The sequence below is a fragment of the Mastomys coucha genome, unplaced genomic scaffold (assembly GCF_008632895.1).
Source record: "Mastomys coucha isolate ucsf_1 unplaced genomic scaffold, UCSF_Mcou_1 pScaffold21, whole genome shotgun sequence".
In the NCBI taxonomy this organism is placed as follows: Eukaryota; Metazoa; Chordata; class Mammalia; order Rodentia; family Muridae; genus Mastomys; species Mastomys coucha.
Genome location: NW_022196904.1, coordinates 41,614,391 through 41,636,078, shown reverse-complemented (window position 1 = coordinate 41,636,078; position 21,688 = coordinate 41,614,391). Strand labels below are relative to the sequence as shown.

Sequence of the window (21,688 nt, the reverse complement as noted above, 5' to 3'; positions counted from 1 at the left end):
TAGTACTGAATAAAAACACACAAGGCAAATTACAGCAGAGAAAAGGGTTGACCTGGCTAAGCAAGATGCATTGGAGGGATGGAGGATAAGATTCTATGTTCAGAAAGAAGAAGCCCATTGCACAATACAGTCATCAAAACAGACCAGCTTTGGAAAGTCCACTCTCAAAACACAATGTGTTAAGTCAGCTCACAGAGACCCCTGAAGGAAACAGCTTTTATTTATTCCCGTTGACTTGCTTCCCCTACCTACACACGCCTGAAAAATAGGTCAATTCATCTTACCTTTCTCACAGTGGCTTCCTGTGAATCCAGAAGGACAGACACATTTGTTAGGAGCCACACAGGTACCTCCGTATCTGCAACCCTCTTCACAGAATGCTGTAATGGAAGCAAAGACTTTGTTTAGCTAACATAATCTAGATCTCTCTCTCACACACATATATATCACACACATACACACATATGTATACATATATATCTCCATCCCAGGGAATACACCTTTGTATTGGCATATTCAAGTTTTTCTATATACACAAAGAAATAAATATAGCAATACGTTTTCACTACTTTACATGAAGTTAACTGAAATAATTGATTTAAGGTGTTGCACTTGAACTTGACATGTGCAAAATGAGAGCTGGCATTGGCAGAGTTTCTTTTGGCATCATTATTGATTTATTTGAAATTATCTGAGACAAATAGCTCAAAAGTGAAAGGTGAGGTTGGGAGCAAAGACTTTTTTAATACCCAGTGTCTTATAACTTATTTTTCCCAATCAATATCATTTACATTATCTTTTATGACAATATATTCTTTATGTTTCAAAAATATGTTTGGTGCTTGAAAATTTTTTTATAAAGCAATAAAAGTAATGAATCATTGACTTATGAATATTTTAGCTGGCTCCCATATTTTTCCTCCATAAATAACCCAGTGTTCTCATAGCTAAGATATTTAGCTCACCCTAAATTCTTGATTTAGGAAAATTATCTGAATGTGGAATATGCCATGAAAGGGTGTGAACCTAATTTCCACATTTTGGTATGTCATACAAAACTATGCAATTCCATCTCTGACCCTTAATGTTAAATGTAAATGTGATACAACATAGAATAACCTATGAAAAGAATACTAACGAAGAATTTCCTACACCAGACTGCCCTATGGGCTTTTCTATAAGATATTACATTAATTGCTAATTGATATAAAATTACCCAGTCCAGAGTGGGTACTGTAATCCTACAGACAGGAGAACCTGAAAAGTACAACAGAAGAGGAAGAAAACTGAATAAAAGCAAGGAGGAAAGGACCCTTGTATTTAATCTCTCTACATTTAACAGCAGGTGGATTAGCTGTTTAAGCTCAGCCCTGCCTTGACTTCCTACAGAACTATCACTTGGAACTGTGAGCACTTTACCAACTTACATTGCTTTTTATCAGGATGTTTTATCATGAAACAGAAATGAAACCCAGATTTTACTCCCAAATGTTTCTCAGCTGAGGCAGGATGGAGTTCTCTAGTTATGCACCCATAGCAAAGCAGCACTCACAACTGTCCCTTCACAAACAGTTAGCACCTGACACACCCACTCCTCCATGAGACCCTAAAGGACAAGTAGCTAAGATGCTTTTGCTCACTGCTGTGCCCTAATCTCAGAATCTGTTCCCTGTTATAGAAGATACTTTCTAGATGGCTTATTCTCCACTTTGCAGGTTGCTCTGATAGGAAAGTTCCCATCCCTATAATTCTGCATCACTTCCATCGAGGATAAGCTACTGAAGGGTCTTACCATATAACCTACCATGTGATCTGTTGATTAATACAGCCATTGAAATTTACTATTAATGAAGCTGATTGACACAGTTAAGACTGAGTTCTTTGTGTTCATATGAGAGCTGCACATACAAGAGTTTTAAATTTTAATTGTAGTAAGAAAATGTCACCCTGGAAAAATGTCCTAGCCGTATGTTGCCATCATTGCTTAATTAATATGAGTCTAGCTATAAAAAGCCACAGGGTGTGTTTAGATAGCTGAGAATGAACCAAAGGGGTAGAACTTATCACAATGTTGCTGTTTCCACATCATTTACTATCTCTTGGGTAAATTCATACTCTACAGATTCAGCAATTAATTTTGAGCTGCATTCTGTGCTGGAGGAGAGTGCAGACCTTGGAATTGAAGGACTATTTTGTACCCTACAGCATCTTACCATACAGAGAGAGAGAGAGACAGACAGACAGAAAGAGAGAGAGAGAGAGAGAGAGAGACAGAGAGAGACAGAGAGAGACAGAGAGAGAGACAGAGAGAGAGACAGAGAGAGACAGAGAGAGAGAGAGAGAGAGAGAGAGAGATGCAAAATCTGCTTTGATGTATTCATCAAGAAACCTATATGCATCTTGAGAAGTCACACAGTGTAATGTCTTGTGAATGGCATTTTCAGTGAGATATTTAAAGTATATTTGTGGATCACAGCACCATAACAAACATTTTCTGCAGAATAAGAGTGACAAAGGGAAGCAGGTGAAAGACTTCAGACAGTGGCAGAAGATGGAAGGGCTGGAAGGAGAAAGTTTAGCTTGACTTTCCTTAGTATACAGATAGATGTTACCTATGATCTACAGACCATGTTAAAAGACGAGGATGGATATTTTCCTGGTTTTATATAAAACCATCTCTTATACAAAAATAATAATATGATAATCTGTGAGGGATGTGTGGGGCTTTTTGTGACAATATGTGAATACGTAAACTGTTCTATGGTGATGGATTTACCTAGATTGTACTGTGTTCCTGGTTATGTAAAATTACTTGGTAGTAGCATCATGGTGACTATGAAGTACAGACTAGTATCAAGACATTAAAAACCTTCCTGGAAGCTACAAAGATTCAACTTTTAAGAGAAATGGCTGCTCTCTTAGGAGAGCCACATTCAATTTCCAGCATCCACATAGTGATTCACAAACATCTGTAACTCCAGTTCTGGGGAATCTGGTGTCCACTTCTGTCCTCTGCATGGACTACATGCCCATGGTACACAGACATACACACAAAGAAATCGCACATATACATAAAATAAAATGATAAAAATGTAAAGACCTTTAAAATAAACCAGTCTTAAAAAGTTTACCAATACATGCTGATGATATCAATATGGAAATATCTTAGAGTTGTTATTGTTTTAATATAAAAATGTTCTTAATGAGGTTCAGAAATCAAGAATACATTGTCACTCAGTGGCAGAGCTATAGCTCAAGCAAGCATCTTTCTCTACAAAACCCTATTGCCTTTCATTTTTCACAATGCAAGTTTAATCTCTAATCCCATGCTCAGAAAGGCAGGTTTATTCTTCCTTAAATAGTTCCATATATCTAAAGAAATTGATTAAAATTCAAACACAAAATATCACAATAGCATAATAACTAGTTTACTTAATGAATATTTATTTCATTTCACTACTTGGTAATACTTACATTTTTTTGTCTGTCTGCTTACATCTCTTATAGATCTAGGCACATGGCAATTTTAAAAGAAATTTATCTAGAGTAGGGAAGGAAATAATTGCCCCCTTGATCATTAGGCAAAAAGGGAAAATAATTAAAACAAAACTAAGTTGTTTTTTTTTTAAAGAGGCCTTGTCATCTAAGATGTAACTACCTTGGGGAAATCAAGATCAACACTAGTTTTCTTGCTTTGAATTGTAAAAATATGAAAAAGAAGCTGCTGTGTTCTAGTTTAAACATAGTTGGTGATTATAGTGCCCTGATAGGCAATCTAGACCAATTATCAACCCAACTAACATCACTAAGAAAAGGCTATTCAGGGACCTACAGCTTTTACAGCACAGCTTTGTGGGTACTAGGGCTAAACATGCCATGCCACCACCAGTGTATTGCTTCTTGGCTTACACAGTGAGCTATTAGAAAGTCTTTGGTCCACAGTCTGCCTTAGGCTTGAGAGCTATGTGACCTTTGGCATAATAGTTCATTTGTCTGTGCCTCAGTTTCCTCAGTTCTAAGGCACTGATGATTATTAATGATGCTACCTGTTCTGAGAAGGTGGAGTTAAGTTACTAACTTCAGCCACTCTGCACAATACATGAGTGCAATATCCGCATGACCAGTTTTGTCTATCATCAAGGCCAGATAAAAGTCATATTTTGAACCATTTCTTTTCTAGACTCTAGAAATGCAGTGCTGAGAAAGACAAGAAAGACCCCTCTGCATCAAGACAGAGCCCAGTCTCTAGTCTTTCTTAACTCCACGACCTTAGAAAATAAATAGCTGCAGATCCGGGATCTTAACTCCCTTACAAACTCAGAAAAATTCAATGACACAAGTTTGGGACTTAATAAGCCGCTTATTTATCAACCACTATCCAGAATCTGAAGCATGGCATAAACAGATTGAAGAAAGACAATGAGATTACAGGCTTCGATCTGTTGTTTTAGTGCCATTTGTTATTAACTTACTGCCCTGAAGGAGATGCTTGATCAGATCAACTAGAAGAAGGCATGCTTCTGTTTTTGAGAGAACTCTTTATATTTGCAAGAAAAATGAGATCAGAAACCTCAGAGTGATATTTAATCCACAGGAAGAATGGATGCTTGTACTAAAAGCAATCCTGGCATGTGAAATCAGCTGAGGTGTTCATGGGAACCAGGTGTTACATCCAATAACTGTGGAATACACCAATAAAGAGTAATAGCCCTTCGCACACTGAGCACGTCTCCCAGTCCTCTTCAAGTTTTACTGGCTTATGCTTAGTTCCTAAGCATCCTAAAATCCTAGCAAGTGAGCATCATCCCCTGGGTTTGTTTCTAACCCATGTCCACCAATTTTTCTTGGTCCCTACCAGAGGTCCATCCCATGGGAAATAAGGGTGATGTTTGTCTAATAAAAGAAGCAGGAGATGGCCATAAAAGCACCTAAAATTATAAGCAGGCAAACCTACCATTTTTAATCTAATATGGCTTATGTACAAAGCAGTAATTATGCTGTTAAACTCAATTATTGATTTATTACTAATAAATCAAAGTCAGATTCCATGAATTATAGTTGACTCAATTGTATGCATTACAAGTTTGAAGTAGGGTGAGATGAACTAAAACCTGGTCATTTCAACAAAGCACTGTGCCCAGTTTCCTCTCCAGGGAGCTGGTAGCCTGAGGGTCATATCACCTTTCTCTATGCTCTTGATATAGTCTCAGACATAATCTCCCATTCTCAAATTAATTCTTCCAATAATGAAGGGGGTAGTATCTCCTCATGTTTAGTTTCTTGCTTAATTCTTAGTCTTTTTCAGAACATGTGACTTATCAAAGTGACCTTCAAGTTCATTGCCTTGGCAAGGTAGGGTCAGGATAATATTCTACTGTGCCCTGTGATGTCACTTTTTTTTTTACAAGGCACAGGAAAACCATGCACAAAGAAGAAAGTCTTGGCCTAAAATGTCAGTAATGATGAGATGAATAAATTTTACACCAAGTTACTCAGCTAAGTTCATTAAATTAATAAAGTTACTCAGTTAAGCTCACTAAATAAAGTTATTCAGTTAAGTCCATGAAATATCTCTGTGGCCATAATCCTGTTGTTGTTTTCCATCCCCTTTTTCTTTCAACTTTTTTTTCTTAATCTTTCCATAAAATAAACTGAAAACACAGAGACAAAAAGAACAAAAATCATTCAGAATACCACTCAATGATAGAATATAAAACATGCAAATGTCTTCAGTTCTCACTTGTTGTCATTCAAGTCTCCCATCCTTGATGTGCTGTATAATTTAATAATTATTCACTTTAAAACTCACCTTCAGCTGACAGTTAATGGTGGCTGTGGAGCAGGGGTGTCATAAAAAGTTGCCAAGCTCCCACATTCCACACATGCTCATGCAGTCAGTCCTGTATAAGCAGTAGGTTGTACTCACAAAACAGACATGAAACTAGAAGGAGGACTTTGGAGAAGATCAGCGGGAGAGGCAAGCACGGGAGGGAAGCAGAGTGAGACTCAGGGTAATAGAAAATTAAAATGGCTGAAATCTGTACCTAGACTTTTGGCTACCTTATGGGTTCCTATTTCAACCACCCTTCTCATCAACCCTTATCCCTTCCAACCTCCCAACACTAGAAAGAACAGAAAGAAGGCTAGAGGAAATGAGACATCAATATCGTTAAATTACTTCCTAGTGATTAGATATCAAATTCCTTGGGGCAATTTAGGATATTTCCAACAACAACAACAACAACAATAACAAAAAACAGCAACCAGAAAACAATGACTAACAACCAGCAACAGTAGGAGTAGCAGCAACAGCAGCAGGGGCAGCAGGAGGAGAAGCAGCACAGGATAATGTACTGTCATGGGGCTCTTGCATTTCTATACCCTCTCAAGAGTCCCCAGAATTCTAAATGTCATATGTTTGCAAAATCTATCTACAACTGGCAAAATCAAACCCCTACCAGAGCATAAGGTAAATCATAGCCTGCTGCTGTGGATATTCTGAAGCAGCACTGTATCCCACACCTGGGATCTAAACAAAAATGTGCTAACATAATGTTTCTGTTTTTAAGTTCTCACTACAATTATTTATGTCTATGAAACTGTCAAACAATAAAAAATTAAATAAAATATAAATACCAAACTTTAAAAATACTCATTTTCATTTATATATATATATGTATATATATACACATATATATGTATGTATCTATGTATGTATGTATGTTTCTATAAGGCTAAGTGCTTGCTTATGAGTTCAGTTGGCTATAGATGCAAAAATGACGGTCAGTTCCCCTGGAGCTAAGTTACAGGTTGTGAGCCACCCAATATGATACTAGAACAAACCTCAGGTTCTGGAAAGAGTAATTTGTGCTCCTAATGGCTAGGCCATCTCTCCAGACATGCCCCTCCCATATATTGTTTTTAAAAGGAATACAAATCACTTTCAACATGATCAGTTATGATACCAGCAGCCCCGAAGAAGTTTCCACTTTCTTCTTCCGTGCAAAATTGTCTTCTTAAGAAACCTATTCCATGGCAGATGCTATTGTGATGCCTTATATGCAGGATTCAGTCTCCATATTACAGTATCCTGGTACATTCAGAAGAAAATTCTAGCTCATACCTAAGCAAGGTGTAAAAGGTCATGCCTCTACTAAGTGGATTTGGATGCGAGAGTTCTCACTGCATCTCCAAGCGGTGTCCATTAGGGCTCTCCTGCCTTCAGTGTGTAGACAATAAGCTGGGTAATGAGAAGTTCATACCTAGTCAGGAGCATTGTCCCCTTTCCAGAGACACCCACACTACAGCAGCCGACAGTGGCATCATAAATGTGTATAAAAACCTACAGTAGTGGTACGAACAGTTGGGGACAGAGAGAGACTATAATTAACTGGGCCATGTGGACTGGGACAAAGCTTCCCAACAGAGCTAACACCTACATTGGGTCTCGAAGAGCCAAGGGGACTTTTTGCCAGATAGTTTAGGAAATGTGACATTTCTGGCTAAGGTGATAAAGAGAAGAAGAAAGTGAGGTGAGAAGCACAGTGGTGAAAGAGAAGGCAGGATGCCACAGGCAAGCAGAGGATGCAACGGAATGTGTGTCAGCCATCACTCCACTTCGCCTTGAATCTCCATCTGCTTCTCAGGTTTGCTTCCTATGCTCTATCAGTTGGCTTAAGGCTTTGTTTTGTTAACATTATACCACCATAAAATGATTAGAAATAATCTTTTAAAATGCAAACCCTCACATATACATACACACATATACATCAAATGCATATATATATATATATATATATATACACACACATACATTCATATATGTATGTGTATATATAGGTATATGAAGGGAGCAAAAGATAAAAATTCTCCTCATATGTAGGATTCTTTGTGATATATCCTATTCTGTCCTATTCAGTTTTGTCTGTTTGACCCAACAGGCCATTTTTAAATGGTCCAAGGCTTTACTTTCACAATCGACTAAACCTATGTCATTAAAACATCTTTGGGGCTAGAGAGAAGACTGAGTCATTAAGAACATGTATAGCTCTTTCAGAGGACTCATGTTTGATTTTCAGCATCCTCTGTCAGGCAGCATGTGACATCTAGCTTCTGGGGAGTTGATGTTATCTCCTGGCCTCTGCCATCACTGTTCACACATATGACATACAGACATAAAAATAAAAATAAAATAAAAGGTTAAAAATGAATTATAAAACTGCTTGTTTCAGATACTGTCATCACCTATGTATCATTAAAGCCCACAGTACTTTGTAAGAGAATAGGGCATATGACTATGTTTATACAGCCTCTATAGTTTCAAATTGAGATGTTGAATTTAGTTCTAGAAAGGCTGACTGCAGGAGACATGTTGGGAGGAAGGGTTTCAGTGGGTGGGGCAAGTAGGAGGGCTAAGAAAGTGGTGGAGATGTAACTGACTAGACTTCACTACACAAGCAGGACTGTCAAGCAACGATGCATTATTTAAATTCAAAAGAGTGATATAAAAACAATGTGCTTCATGTGCTGTATCCATGGGTGTCTTTGCAACACACACACACACACACACACACACACACACACACACACACACTAATGGCATCCAAGGTAGAGAATATTTTTCATTTAAATCTTTTTACAAAAGACTCCTATAATAGAAGACACACTGCATATAAGAAGGGAAGATTGGGAGGTGAGATAAGGCGGCCATCTGCAATGTTTGGATCAATATGTATGCTTTTCTAACCAGATCTTGAGGTTCTTAAGGACCAAAGTCCCATATTTTGCAAATTTTAATTCTTCTACACTTTTATCACAGGTAGTATGAAACCTGCTGCCAATACACAATTTCTCTAGGTAAGGAGGGATGGATTTGGATGATGAAAATCTCTTTAATAAACTATGTCATGAAGTTTGAAATAATCATTTGAACAAATCAAACCAATTCAGCACCTTCTGTATAATGCAGCATTAGCCGTCTAAGTACAAAGGCAGTTGCATCCTTCCTTATAAAAAGAAGTGTGTGTATCTACTGCATGGTGAGGAAATTCCTCACCTCTGAATTCAATAGCAAGGAAATTGTTAAGTTATTGGGACAAAAACTGAAATGAGTAATAGGATAAACTGATGTCCATGTTTGAAAATCAAAATTGGAGAAATTAAGTCAAGAACTAGGAATGTAGCTCAGTGATAGAACTACGTACCTAGCTAGCATGTACAATGCCTTAGGTTTAATGAACAGTATTTCAATCTATAATAATAATAATAAGTAGTAATAATAATAATAGTTATTATTATTTTAGACTTTCTATGTTATGAAACTTAAGAACAAGTCATCTATCAAAAACAAAAGATAAAATCAAAGTGAAATTTGATGTTGAAGTTTACTAGGAAACCTAAGAAATGGGAAGCTCTCACCAGGACAAGCAGTGAAAGACAAAGCCTGGGTGAGAATCTGAAGGGTTCTTCCTACACTGCATTTCAGCAGTACTCAGCTCATCCTCACAGGTGACAGTCTGAAGACCTGCAAAGTAATAAACCCCAGCAAAGTGTCTTGAACAAAAGACTTTCTGCAATTTCATATAACTGCATGGAATTTGATACTAACTCCTGGAAGGAAATAGTAATGTGGGTGGATCAGAGTTTTTAAGTAGACTTTTCCTTTTCTCATTTCTACTGGGCAGCCTCTGAGAAACTCCACAGATTTTCTTCATGTTTTAAGATCACCTTCCAATAATCTTTAAAACAAAAAAAGTTAGAAGTATTGTCTTCTTTATGTGGATTAGAGAGCTGAGGAAAAGTTAATCATGAGGCTGAATTTGAGATTTCAGGATTCTGACCATGCTCAGGTGTTGGCACATAAGAGACTATGAGTATGAGAGGATGTCAGCTTTGACCAAATGGGAGGCAAATTATTTTAGATATTAAAGAGGGGCAGAGGAGAAAGACGGAGAAAAGGGAAATGAGGAGCAGATCTCTGTCACAATCATGACATTCCTTACTTCGGCCTCTCACAGCCACTCCACCCTTTTAAATACAAAGCTTTCACTAGACCACTTTGGGGCAGTCAGTCACAGGTTGTTTCTTAGCTGTGTGATGTGAGGTTCATGGGAACCTCTGTAGCCTTCTGTCTCTCCAAAGAAACTGTTCTGATCACTAAGGCTACCTGAAGTCATGTGTTCACTTTCAGGTACTCACAGGATATTAATTACTACTGGGAATCTGGTTGTTATTAGTTATACACTTATACACACATGGGGAAAGCTCTCTGGGGAGAGACACACCACTATGAGTAAAATAAAAGTAAAGAAAGCTATAACTTACAGGGCTGTCAGGCTATCCTTTATATTTTATGGGAGAAAATAGATTTCTCTTTCCATCCCATTCTTGAAGACTTTTTTAACCTGGGAATTCAACATTGTAATGATTAATTGTGAAGTAATGCATGAAATACAAAGAAGTCTGCTTCTTGTAGACACATACACACACAAATATATTTTTCCTTTCTTCAGCTGCCTTCAAGGTCAAACTCAGGGTCTCCTTAAGTGGGTTCTTCTGATTAATGTCTGCACTCAGGGTTGCTCACACCCGCCAGGCTTTAGGCCTCTCTGATGCTGGTTATCCGTCCTCCTAGAAGGTGAGCTGTTTCTCATCTATAGCATGGGCGGCCTTCATTCTTGTGCTAATGTTATTTTTGAAAGGTTTAAGCTCAAATCCCTCACAGTGTATTTCTAATTTACAGTCTGCATAGAGGGGGTAAAAGAAAAGTCTATAAGAATGAAGGAATCCTGAATCTTAGCTAAGCAGGTATGTGACCTTCAGCAGGTTAGCCATGTTTTCTGAGGCAGGGTTTCCCTTCTTGCTCTATGAAGACTTCAAGTCTCAAGTTGTGCTGGAGGTGAGATAGTAAGTTAAATGTAAAGCCAGTGGTATGGGGATTGATGCATCCTGTTCCCCACACTGGTCCCTTTATATTCTCCATGGCAGTCCTTTCTATAGCCTTACTCAGCTAGGTCCAGCTCCTTATACATGCTGAGCATGCATTTTATCCACTCTTTTAGTCCACAAGACAGCAGTCATGGGGAGACAGAGCAAAATGCTTATGTGTTTATTTCCTGAGGGCACAATCAGGATGTTTTCCTAATGCCCATCTTTTTGCTCAGTGGAAAAGCTTCTCACAACTTAGCTCTCACTGGAGACAAATCTACATCTGGTGGGAACTTTCAAAACCCTTCCTCAACCCACTGCTTATGGGGAAGTAATTTAGTGCAGCATTGTGGGAAATACATTGGTGGCTCATCCAAAGCAGTAAAAAATAGAACTAATGCATGATAGACCAATCCAGCTGGGAAATAAAATCAGTAGATCAAAGAGATACCTATGGTATCACTTACAATTATTGCAGCCTTATTCACCATGCCTAATACATAGATAGGATCAAGGAAAGTACTCATAGATTTAATAAATAAAGAAAATACAAACATACATATACAATGAATTATGACTCAGCCACAAAAGAATAAAATTCTATCACTTATGGAAATATGGATGCTCCTGGAGGTTATTAAATGAGATGAGACAATCCAAGAACAGGAAGACAATATGACATAAAATCATTTCTATGTGCAGGGTAACAGAAACTGATCTGAAAGGAATAAAATGTCATTATCTGAGGCTGGAAAGAGACAGGACAAAGAAATTGAGGAAGAACTGGTAAGCAAGCACATTACAGTTGGGAAAAATAAACTCTTAGACTCTGCTGCAGAGTAGGTGGATGTAGTTAATAACCATTGACTGACTAAACACACTTCCAAGAATGGAGTCTAGATGATAATCATTTGAAAATGATGAAGATCTAAGACAACACACAGGCTAAGCACCCTGATTTGACCATTACATGGTATACACATGAATGAATACACCCACCTCATATCCAACACGCATGCAAAATTATCAAGTATCAGTGGGAATGTTAAGATTATTTTTAAACACTGCTTTCATGTCTGCACTGGGCAAAGCATTGTAACTGATTAATGCAATAAGATTCCAACTAAGATGGCAGCAAAATATCCAGGCAAAAGGGAGAGTGACTGATATACAGAGCCCAGCAAGCACCTACAGAGTGCCAGGGAGTGCAGTTAAACCTGCCGAAGAAGGCACTGATGGCAGTAGAGCTTCAGGGTCTATGTCATTTGCTGTGTGAAAGAAAGGAATTAAGGACAAAAAAGGTTGGGTACAAAAAAATATTTCAGTAGAGAAAGTAGCCTACAGTACAAAATCAACTCCAAACAAAATGGATCAACCTGCTATTTAAATACCACACTGATTAAGGACTCAGTCCAATTTCTGTTTCTTCTTTCTTTTGGTGGCTGAAAAGAAATTAGTTACTACTAGATTCCACCATAGGCCATTGCAATCTGTTTCTGAGAATACTGTATTATAACTTATTTAGTTTTTTTTTTTTTAAGGATGCATGGATCTGGCAATTCTCATTAAATATTGCCTTTTCTTCTACAAAGCACTGATCCTCAAGAGACAACTAACTCATTCAATAACCATCTTCTGAAGTCATAGCAGGGGCCAGAACTGCCATTAGCACAGACACTGTAATGTAGGACAGAGCGCAGAATGACTCTGATCTTGGAAATTTTAGTTTTATGTAGATAAAATACACACAATGGAAAAAATAAAATTGCAAAACTCAGATGAGTACAGTTACTAAAGGAATAACAATGCAGAGTAAAGGGAAAAGCATCAGAGCCGTCAGCATCAGAGCCGTCTATTTAGGGTGATCATGAAATGATGAAGACTGACATTTGAAGCACTAAGAAGGAAGAGGGAGAGAGGGCCAAGCAGATATATGGATGACAGGCTTCTCAGGCAGAGGGAATGACGTATGATGGAAAGTCCCATATTAAGCATGCCTGAAGATGGCAAGACATGTGAGTCACAGTCACAGGTCAAGTCCTAGAGGACATCAGCAGAAAGCCTCAGAACTCATTAGCTATACTAATGTTCTGAATGCAGTAACTATCATAGGACTTAGCAATAGCACCCCCAGATAGATACCCAAGGAATCAAAGGCAGCACTCCACAGAGATGGGTACATATCCATGTTTACTGCTATAACACTCATGATAACCAGGATATGTCACTGGCCTAAGTGTGTGTTAACAGGTGAGTGGACTTGGACTATCATTTTTCTAATATGAAACTTTCAATCATGTTGTTTTATGAAACTGGTTGGAATTGGGATCAGCCTACTGAGTAATATAAACCTGTTAAGGAGAATGAACCATACTGAGGAAAACAAGTATATAAAATGTGAAACTAACTAAATAGTGAAAACAGAAGGGGACATTAGGGAATCTGAATGGGAATCAGGGAAGAAATAGGAGGGAATGGAAGAGAACAAGAGACTAAACACAAACCAAAGACATTATATGCATTTATGAGTTAATATACACTGATGAAAGAAGCTGGGTCATTGCTGTGACTAGCCATTTGAAGGTTCTGTGGTGACCAGTGTATTCACATCACTTAGGTTTTAGCAGAACCTTCCTTACTCCTATGTTAAGGAAAATTAACTATGGATCAAGACAAGCAACAGTGTGAACAGAGATGGCCCAGCTTAGAAGCTACTATAGTCTTTCAGTTCCCTTGGCTGATGCAATGAAATGGAGGTGTGAGGTGACACAGGCTGGTTGGATTGTTAATACATTTAAATACACAAGCTGTTAGAGCACAGAGTGCAGACACAATCTTTGTCTCAGTGAGCAGAATGGGATGTGCAGCTACCTCTTGTCCTCCTTTAGAAGTGAAACTTAAGGTTTTGCTTTCTAGTTGTAATTATATACATTTTTTTAAAGCAAGAATTCTTTAAGTAAGTTGTCTAAACTACTGCTTGATCTCCAAATATCCCTTGAACAGAGACACACATTCATACTGAGTTCCTCTCCCATCTCTGGCCTCTATAGAGTTTCAAGTTTTGTAGTAGTTTCCTAGAACTGTGGTGACAGGTCCCTACTGACTGGGAAAACAACTTAATTATCTCAGAGTGTAAAACCAGCTGTGGTCTAGCTGTACTAATTTCTGTAGAGGTTCTGAGCAGGGGAAAGATACAGGGCAAGGGTGCAGGAGAAGTCCATCATTAGCATCTGAGGCCAAGAATGTTTGACACAGCTAGCATGTGGCTTTACATCTGCAGTATCTGCCTTCCCCTTCCTAAGTCGTTATTCCTACAGGTATCATTTTATCCAGTTTTCTAATACTAACATCAGCCATTAAATTTAGGAGGCATGCTGAATCCAAACTACCTCACTACATAGGCAAAGACACTGCTTCCCAATTGGACCACATCCACAAGCCCTGTAGGTTAGCACTTGGGTTAAGACACCACTAGGGTTCATTCTAAACTCAACTACAAGGCTCCTCCTTTATTCTACCAGAGAACCTTCCAACAGCATTCATTACAGTGCCCTACAACTGCCTTGTTGCTGGTCAGTTTGCCCTAACAGATTTGAGCTTCTAAACCATCTAGAGCATGTCTTTCTGCTCTCCATCCTTAGTACCAAGCAATTCCTGAGCATCATGCATAATCAATTACTCTTAATTGAGCACATTAATTACAAATCACTGAGTAGATTTAAACAAAGATGAAAAGTTTAGCTAAATCTCATCAGGCAGATTAGGCTTCCTGTTACCACCAGAAGGAACACTCTGAGATTTTTAATAACATGCTGGCCTTTTGCAAATGTTTGGCTTCTATTTCCTTCCTTGTCAGAATATTATACACAGGATCACTGACATTATCAATGTACCAATTAATAATGGTACCAATGAAATTACCAATATATATTGGTAAACAAGGGAGGGGTCTTATTTTTTCCTTATTGGAGACAGATTTTTCCCTTACCTAATATATGGTAATTCCCCCTCCCTCTACTCCTCCCGAGAACTCATCCCCTCCCTTCCCATCTGGATCCACCCTACAGGGGGAGTTTCAAACCCACAGGACATGGTTATTTCTTCAGTGTCAGTAGGTCTAGGAATTTTTGAAAGCTGCTTCTGTAAAGTTGTGTTTTCTTCTTCCACTAGTTACTCACAGTATGACCATTTCCCAAAACTTGGATCAGAATGATCTAATATCCAGATGAGTACTGGCTGGTTCACATTTATGACAAACTTGGCAGAACCTAGAATCACCTGATAAGTAGGAACATCAACCAACAATTTGCCCAGATCAGGCCTATAAAAGACTGTCTTAAATTATAACTGTGAAGGATGGGCCCAGTCCTGGGCAGGTAGATCTGGGGTATATAAGGAGGTGAGCTGAGCATGAGTCTGGGAGTGAGCCACTAAGCAGACTTTCCCAGTGGCTTCTACTTTGAACTCTATCCTTAAGTTCCTACTCTGACTACCCTTGCTGGTAGACTGTGACCCAGCAATGTCTTCCTCACAGTTGTTCATTGATCATGGTGTTTATCATAGCAAATGAAATCAAGCTCGGACAACTATGTCCAATTTTATGAAGTCAAGGAGCCTTAGGATAAGAAAAGGAAGCAAAGTAGTAACTCCTGTTTGGGGCATTTTCTAGCTTTTTGTCTCCAGCAATAAGTTTCTATTTCTCTAAAACATAGACCATTTTCTCTGACATACAGTGACTTGTTATACCACAAAAAGCAGGGGAAGTTGGTGGCACCAACCCCTACCATATCTAATCCACCTTTATCCATGTCTTAAGTCAGAGGACTGTATTATAGATGCTTTCATGCTCATGTGCCAAGGGTGATGGTTCTGCTACAATTATTTCCTTGCTTTTTAACTGAGTAAGAGAACCAAGTACTACTATAAAATGGATTCATGGAGATCTTCAGACTGAAAGAAAGAAAGAAGGTGTGGAAAGAGGCAGGTAGGTCACTCTTAAATCCAAGATAACCCTAATTCCTTAGAGATAATGCTACTCAGCTCCTAGTATCCATCTTCATATACTTGAAGAATTTGCAATGCTTACAAGTAAATCAGATTTTTTTCCTCTTCTGAACTCTGTTCCTGTCCTCTAATACTTTAATGGATGGAAAGAAAGACCCAAGCCCAGCCAGTATCAGTCATCTCCAGTTATGAAAATGAAAGATTGGTGATCATCACCTTCGGGTTCTGAGAACTTGGGATGGAATAGACCAGAGAAGACAGACAGAAAAAGAAGACTGAGTGACAGTAGCAGACGTGTCAAGGACAAGGATCATGGAACTGAGGACCTATGGCATTTCAGAGACAACATGGAGAGAAAAGGTAAGTATGGGTACAGTCTCCCAGTGTACAAGTCCTCTGAGCTCAAAGCAGCAGTCCACCAAATAGGATTGCTACTGTCTATCAGATGTATGAGTCCTTCTAGCCATTCAGAAATAGCAAGTGAAGAGACCAATTCTTCCTTATTCTAAGAACTGCAAGGTAAACAGCAATAATCACAATCTAGTATGCTATAAAGTATTTATTGAGAGGCTCAGTCAATTTATATACTTTCTTTTGGCTTCTTGAGATATTATTGAAACCAGATACAGCCATACTAAGGGCACTAGTATCCAATGTGTACTAAATTGGAGTATCAAGATGAACCAGAGAGCAGTGATGTGCTATAGCCTTACACGTCAGTGTCTGCACACAGGTCAGGCACATGACGAAAACAACATCACATGTGTATTCAACAATGTGCATGCTGAAAGCAGATGCCCTGTGGTTCAGACTATGTAAAAAGGAGAGTCTTTTACTAAGCAAATGATAGACTAAGTTCCTTATACCTTTTAATATAAAATTATTCTTAGAATGAGATAAAAAGCACTATAAATGTAATATGTAAATGATAGACAATAAGCTTGAGAACTTCATGAAATGTCAAAGCATTTTTCTGAGGTTTTCAGCAAATGTTCTTCTGGGTACCATGTATTCTCAAGGCATTTTACTTTCTGATAGAGGAAGGTCTAAGGTCAATGCTGCCAATTCTTGCCAATTGATTCCAGCTGGGATCTGTGAATACCATTTTCCTCCAACTAGACAGACCTTGATGAGCTTAACTATTCTCACAAGTGCTAGTGCTGCCAGCATCATGGATAAGAAGACTATTTCTGTGTCTGTTAATGCTACTAGCAGCCATGAATAGCATCCCTCAAGGACAAAATTCATATTCTAGATTCATGTATTAACATATGTGTCTTTCAGCTGCCTTTGAAGAAAATAATTGTTCTTGCATTTATCTAACTTTCACATAAACATTGATGTTCTACCATTCTGGGTGGTGGAGTAGGCATGTGCATGTTTACTGGCATGGGCATGCATATAGGCATGTGAAGGTTAATGTCAGATCTCTTTAATAGCTCTTCACAGACACACCCTTTTTTGAGGCAGGTATCTTACTGAATATGGACTTTACCGATTCTGCACACCTAGCCAGTTAGTGAGCTCATGGACTCCTCTTCTCTACCTCCCCATCACTGGGATTGCAGACACACAGAATTATGCCTGACTCTATGTGGGTACTGAGGATCTGCACTGAGGTCCTTATGCTTAGCAAGCTTACTAGCTGAGTCATCTCTCCATTTCCCCCTTCATGGTGCTGTAGCAAAGACTCATTCTATACCCTCCCATGTGCATGTACTGTGTCACAGTGCTACCTGTTCAGTTATACAGAATGTCCAAATACATTACTTCTCTGCCTACAAGTCTGGAAGCCCTCTTGCTATTGTCTAAAGAATTCTCTTTTGGCAAATATTCAAAGCTATTTATAATCTATCTCCAACACAACTTTATCAAAGTTTCTTCTGTGCCTCAGAATATCTCAGCTAACTGTAAGACACAACAGCTCTATCCACTTGATGCTTTATAGCAGTTCCTATGGTTTCTGCCTTGTAGTTCCTGCTGTTACTCATCATCCAGCTTGGGGGGAGATGCTTTGCTTTTTTCTATTCACATTCTCAGGCCTAAATCATTCATTTTATTTCTTCATTCTTGCTACCTCAACAGTTCACTATTACCATAGTTTAGAAAGAAAGAAAGAAAGAAAGAAAGAAAGAAAGAAAGAAAGAAAGAAAGGAAGGAAGAGAGAGAGAGAGAAAGATATAAACAAAAATTAAAGCTCAAAGCTGAGATGTCCATACATACCAGCAATCTAGGTACTAGGAAATCTGAAGCAGGTGGGTTATGAATTCAAGGTCAGCCCGAGTGGCCTACAGAGTTCAAGACTGATTGACAAACTCAGTGAGAATATATTAAAAAAGAAAATGCAAAAATTCCATGGATGTAAAGACACAAAAGAATATCTTCACACAAAATCAGAAATCAGATTTCTACTTCCTACCTAACATTTTCTTTCTCAATGATCCTACCAAATGGAAGACTGGGGAACATAGCCATACTCCAGAATATATTTCCCCAGGGTTAACAAACAATACTGTTTCCTGTGTTCAACCCTCTGCTGTGGCGGGTCACCAGGACACATATTGGTGGCTCTGTACAGATGGGTTACAAGCTTTGCCATGTACTTTTTCCAGTTCTGAAGACTGGCAACCTGTTTATAACCAACTCAAACATAAATTTTTATTTTCCTGAAACCCTTTGGTCCACTGTGTCCACCGACCTTCACAGTCAACCTTAGGTATTAACTTTCCATTCTGGGTCACAGAAATGCTGGCTCAGCTTCAAACCATCAGAAAGAAAAGTTAAATAAATAGAAATTTCATACTCATAAAGACACAACACTTACTCCATGTGAAACATCTCTAATTCTCTTAAAGTTTAAAACTGAAGATTTTAAGTAACTGCCCCCCTGAGGCTTTACTCTGCAGAAAAGCTAGCTTCTGATCACCAGGAAGAATTCCCCTGCTCCCTTTGCCTGGAATTCTGGCTGCAAGTTTTTTTATATGGTTGATAGCTTCACTTCATCTTGCACTTGGACATACACTGTCTCCTCAGAAATGACTCCCAGGACCAACACTCTTTGATACCAACACTACCACTCTCTGTGCACTTCTTACAATACACGTCTACCATGGTATCTTAGTGTCAGCTACAGCAACAACAGCATGACTAACCTTATAATGCACTTCAGTTTCACTAGAGGCTCTGCTGAGCCCATCATATACTGTATATACAATCCCTACATATTGCTTCTCCATTAGTTTTTCCTCTTACATATAATGCTATAGGAACACAACAAAAATAAAACCACCTAATTGAAGAGATGATAAATAATGAACCCTAAGATCATATACATGATAAGTGCTTATGAGTCAGGTTAGGTTATTAAGACAGTTTTGTAGAGTGAAATGTCTAGTGAACACTTTGGGGTTTGAGTTTTGTGTGGTCATTATCCATACCTCATTAAATAGTACTAGTTAACTATCAGTTATTCAGAATTCCCTTAACCTCTGCTCTCAGTTCATGTAGTTGACAGTTGACCCAGTTTTAGTGGTCTCACACCAATGTGCATATAGGCATACAGGCAGCACTAATTAGGCTCAGTGGATTATGTGTGAAAGAGAATGAGAGAAACAGGCAGACAGACAGACACACAGACACACAGGGACAGATAGAGATAGACAGAGAGAGAGAGAGAGAGAGAGAGAGAGATAGACAGAGACAGAGACAGAGACAGACAGAGACAGAGACAGAGACAGAGAGAGACAGAGAGAGAATGAAGTGTGGAGAGGGTAACAATGAGGAAAGGATGGAGGGAATAAGGATTTAGAGAGTGAATGAGGGGCAGCATGATTACTGTACAAATGTATACAATTCTCACAGACTAAATAATGTGGAGGGGAAAGCTCCCAAAGCCCCACCCTAGATCAAGAGCTATAGGCAATTAATGATGCTAAGAGAGGGAGAATCAGTTTTTTCCAGGAACAAGCTACCTGCTAGCCTATCCAAACCCAAATCTCCATCCCTAAACACATATACATATAAGCCACACTAAATGGTCACAATAGATTGCACTTTATACATAAATATACATGCATAAAAATGTAACGATATTAAATAAAGACGAGCTCATGAAGTTGAGAAAGAGTTGGAGGACATGCAAGGAGTTGGAAGGAGAAATGTGGGGCAAAAATTACATAAATATAATATTTATTATAAAATTTTCAAAACATAAATGTTTTAAAAAAGGGGGCATACATGTCTAAGCAGATTTATAGGGGAATTTCTTAGGGTATGGAAGTTATGAAAGACACTCAGATTGAAACTGCTTAGCTCACACACAACATTTGAATTGCCCCAGCTCTATTCCCTCTTGTCTTCCATGAGTCATTTGAGATCAATGGTTCAATGGGAGCTCAACAATCACATCTAACATGATCTTCAATATGTCCTTGAGCCCTCAAAGCATCACATCCTCTAAGAATCAGTCGTGCTCAGTAGTGCTGAGTATTACTTCCAACTGTGACATGTTATCATTGGAGGATTTAGGGTCAGAGCCTATGCTCTGCAGCTCTAACAGGCTAAGCTTGACCCTCTTCTCCACAATACCAATTCAGGCAATAAGAGTGAAAAAAAAGAAAAGAAACGGAAAGGATGTATTTATTCGACATGACCACAGTGGGAAGACATTTATCTCAACACGTCCTGTATCCTGGTCTGTCTAACAATTCTAACAGGAAGTTTTCAGTTTAGATAGCAAAAGGTTTAAGTGGCTAAGCAGTCCTGGTCAGTGCTTCATTTGCCCATCATCAGCTCAGGTTTAGTGTGTCTTGAAACATTATCTGATATGATAGTCAGAACCATGTGACTCTTTCCTGGCAGGTAAGTGTCTCCTCTGGCTGACCACAGATCTTCAGTCATTCGTTTATTGCACCATGAGACTCTTGGGGGCATTTTAATTTTCCTTTGTCTCACTATTGAGCTCAGCTCAGGTGTCCTTGCTAACCAGGTGCACACGATGAAGCAATACCACAGTTTCTATCACCAATATTCTGATGGCTTGTCAGAAGGAGGAGCACACATTTCTCTTCCAAATATCTCTGCTCAGGCCAGGAATATGGCTTAGCAGGTAAGAGCACATGCTGCCCAAACTGGTGGCCTAAGTTCAAGTCCCAAAATATTATGGAAGTAGAGAACTGACTCTTGTAAGTTATCTTCTGACGTCTACACTTATTCCTTGGCATCCCTGTGCCATTCCACTGGACATCAAGCAAACAAAATATAAAATAAAATATCTCCTTTCCTTCCATGGTAATTATAATTTCAGTCATTCAATAGGTCTCCACCTTACCTTCATGAAAGTGAAAATTCACCACCATTTGGAAAGTGACCAATAGGAATTGTTCCAGAATAAAAAGCTACATTACCACTGAGGCTTGAGATGAATCACAGTTACATCCTAGAACCAAAAGCAAAAGCATCTACAACATGGATGACATAAACCTATCTCTAGAGCTCTGACCTATGAACGGGTTAAAATTTTACCAACTATTCAGTTTAATAAAACAGTGAGTTCATTGTGTGTTCTTTGAGAAAGAGTTCAATAAAAAAAAATGTTAAAATTAAAACTCTGGCACTTTAACAGACTAAATTGCAAGGAAACATCTCAGTTGGGGCTGACACATCATTCCCTAGAGAAGTCAGAATAATTGAGGCTTTCATAAAACAACAACCATCACTGCTCAGCATTTTCAGAGACAAAAAAAAAAAAAAAAAAAAA

General features: G+C 38.6%; 1 protein-coding gene across 3 annotated transcripts in view; it reads right to left on the bottom strand.

The window, feature by feature from the left end:
- The window catches only part of Nell1 (neural EGFL like 1), an 839,869-nt gene that overhangs the window by 168,767 nt on the left and 649,414 nt on the right, over positions 1-21,688 (bottom strand). For all 3 annotated transcript variants that reach the window (XM_031386788.1, XM_031386787.1, XM_031386789.1), the window contains exon 15: positions 285-380. In XM_031386788.1, the coding sequence (XP_031242648.1) occupies positions 285-380 (96 nt within the window). The remainder of the gene's footprint in view (positions 1-284; positions 381-21,688) is intronic.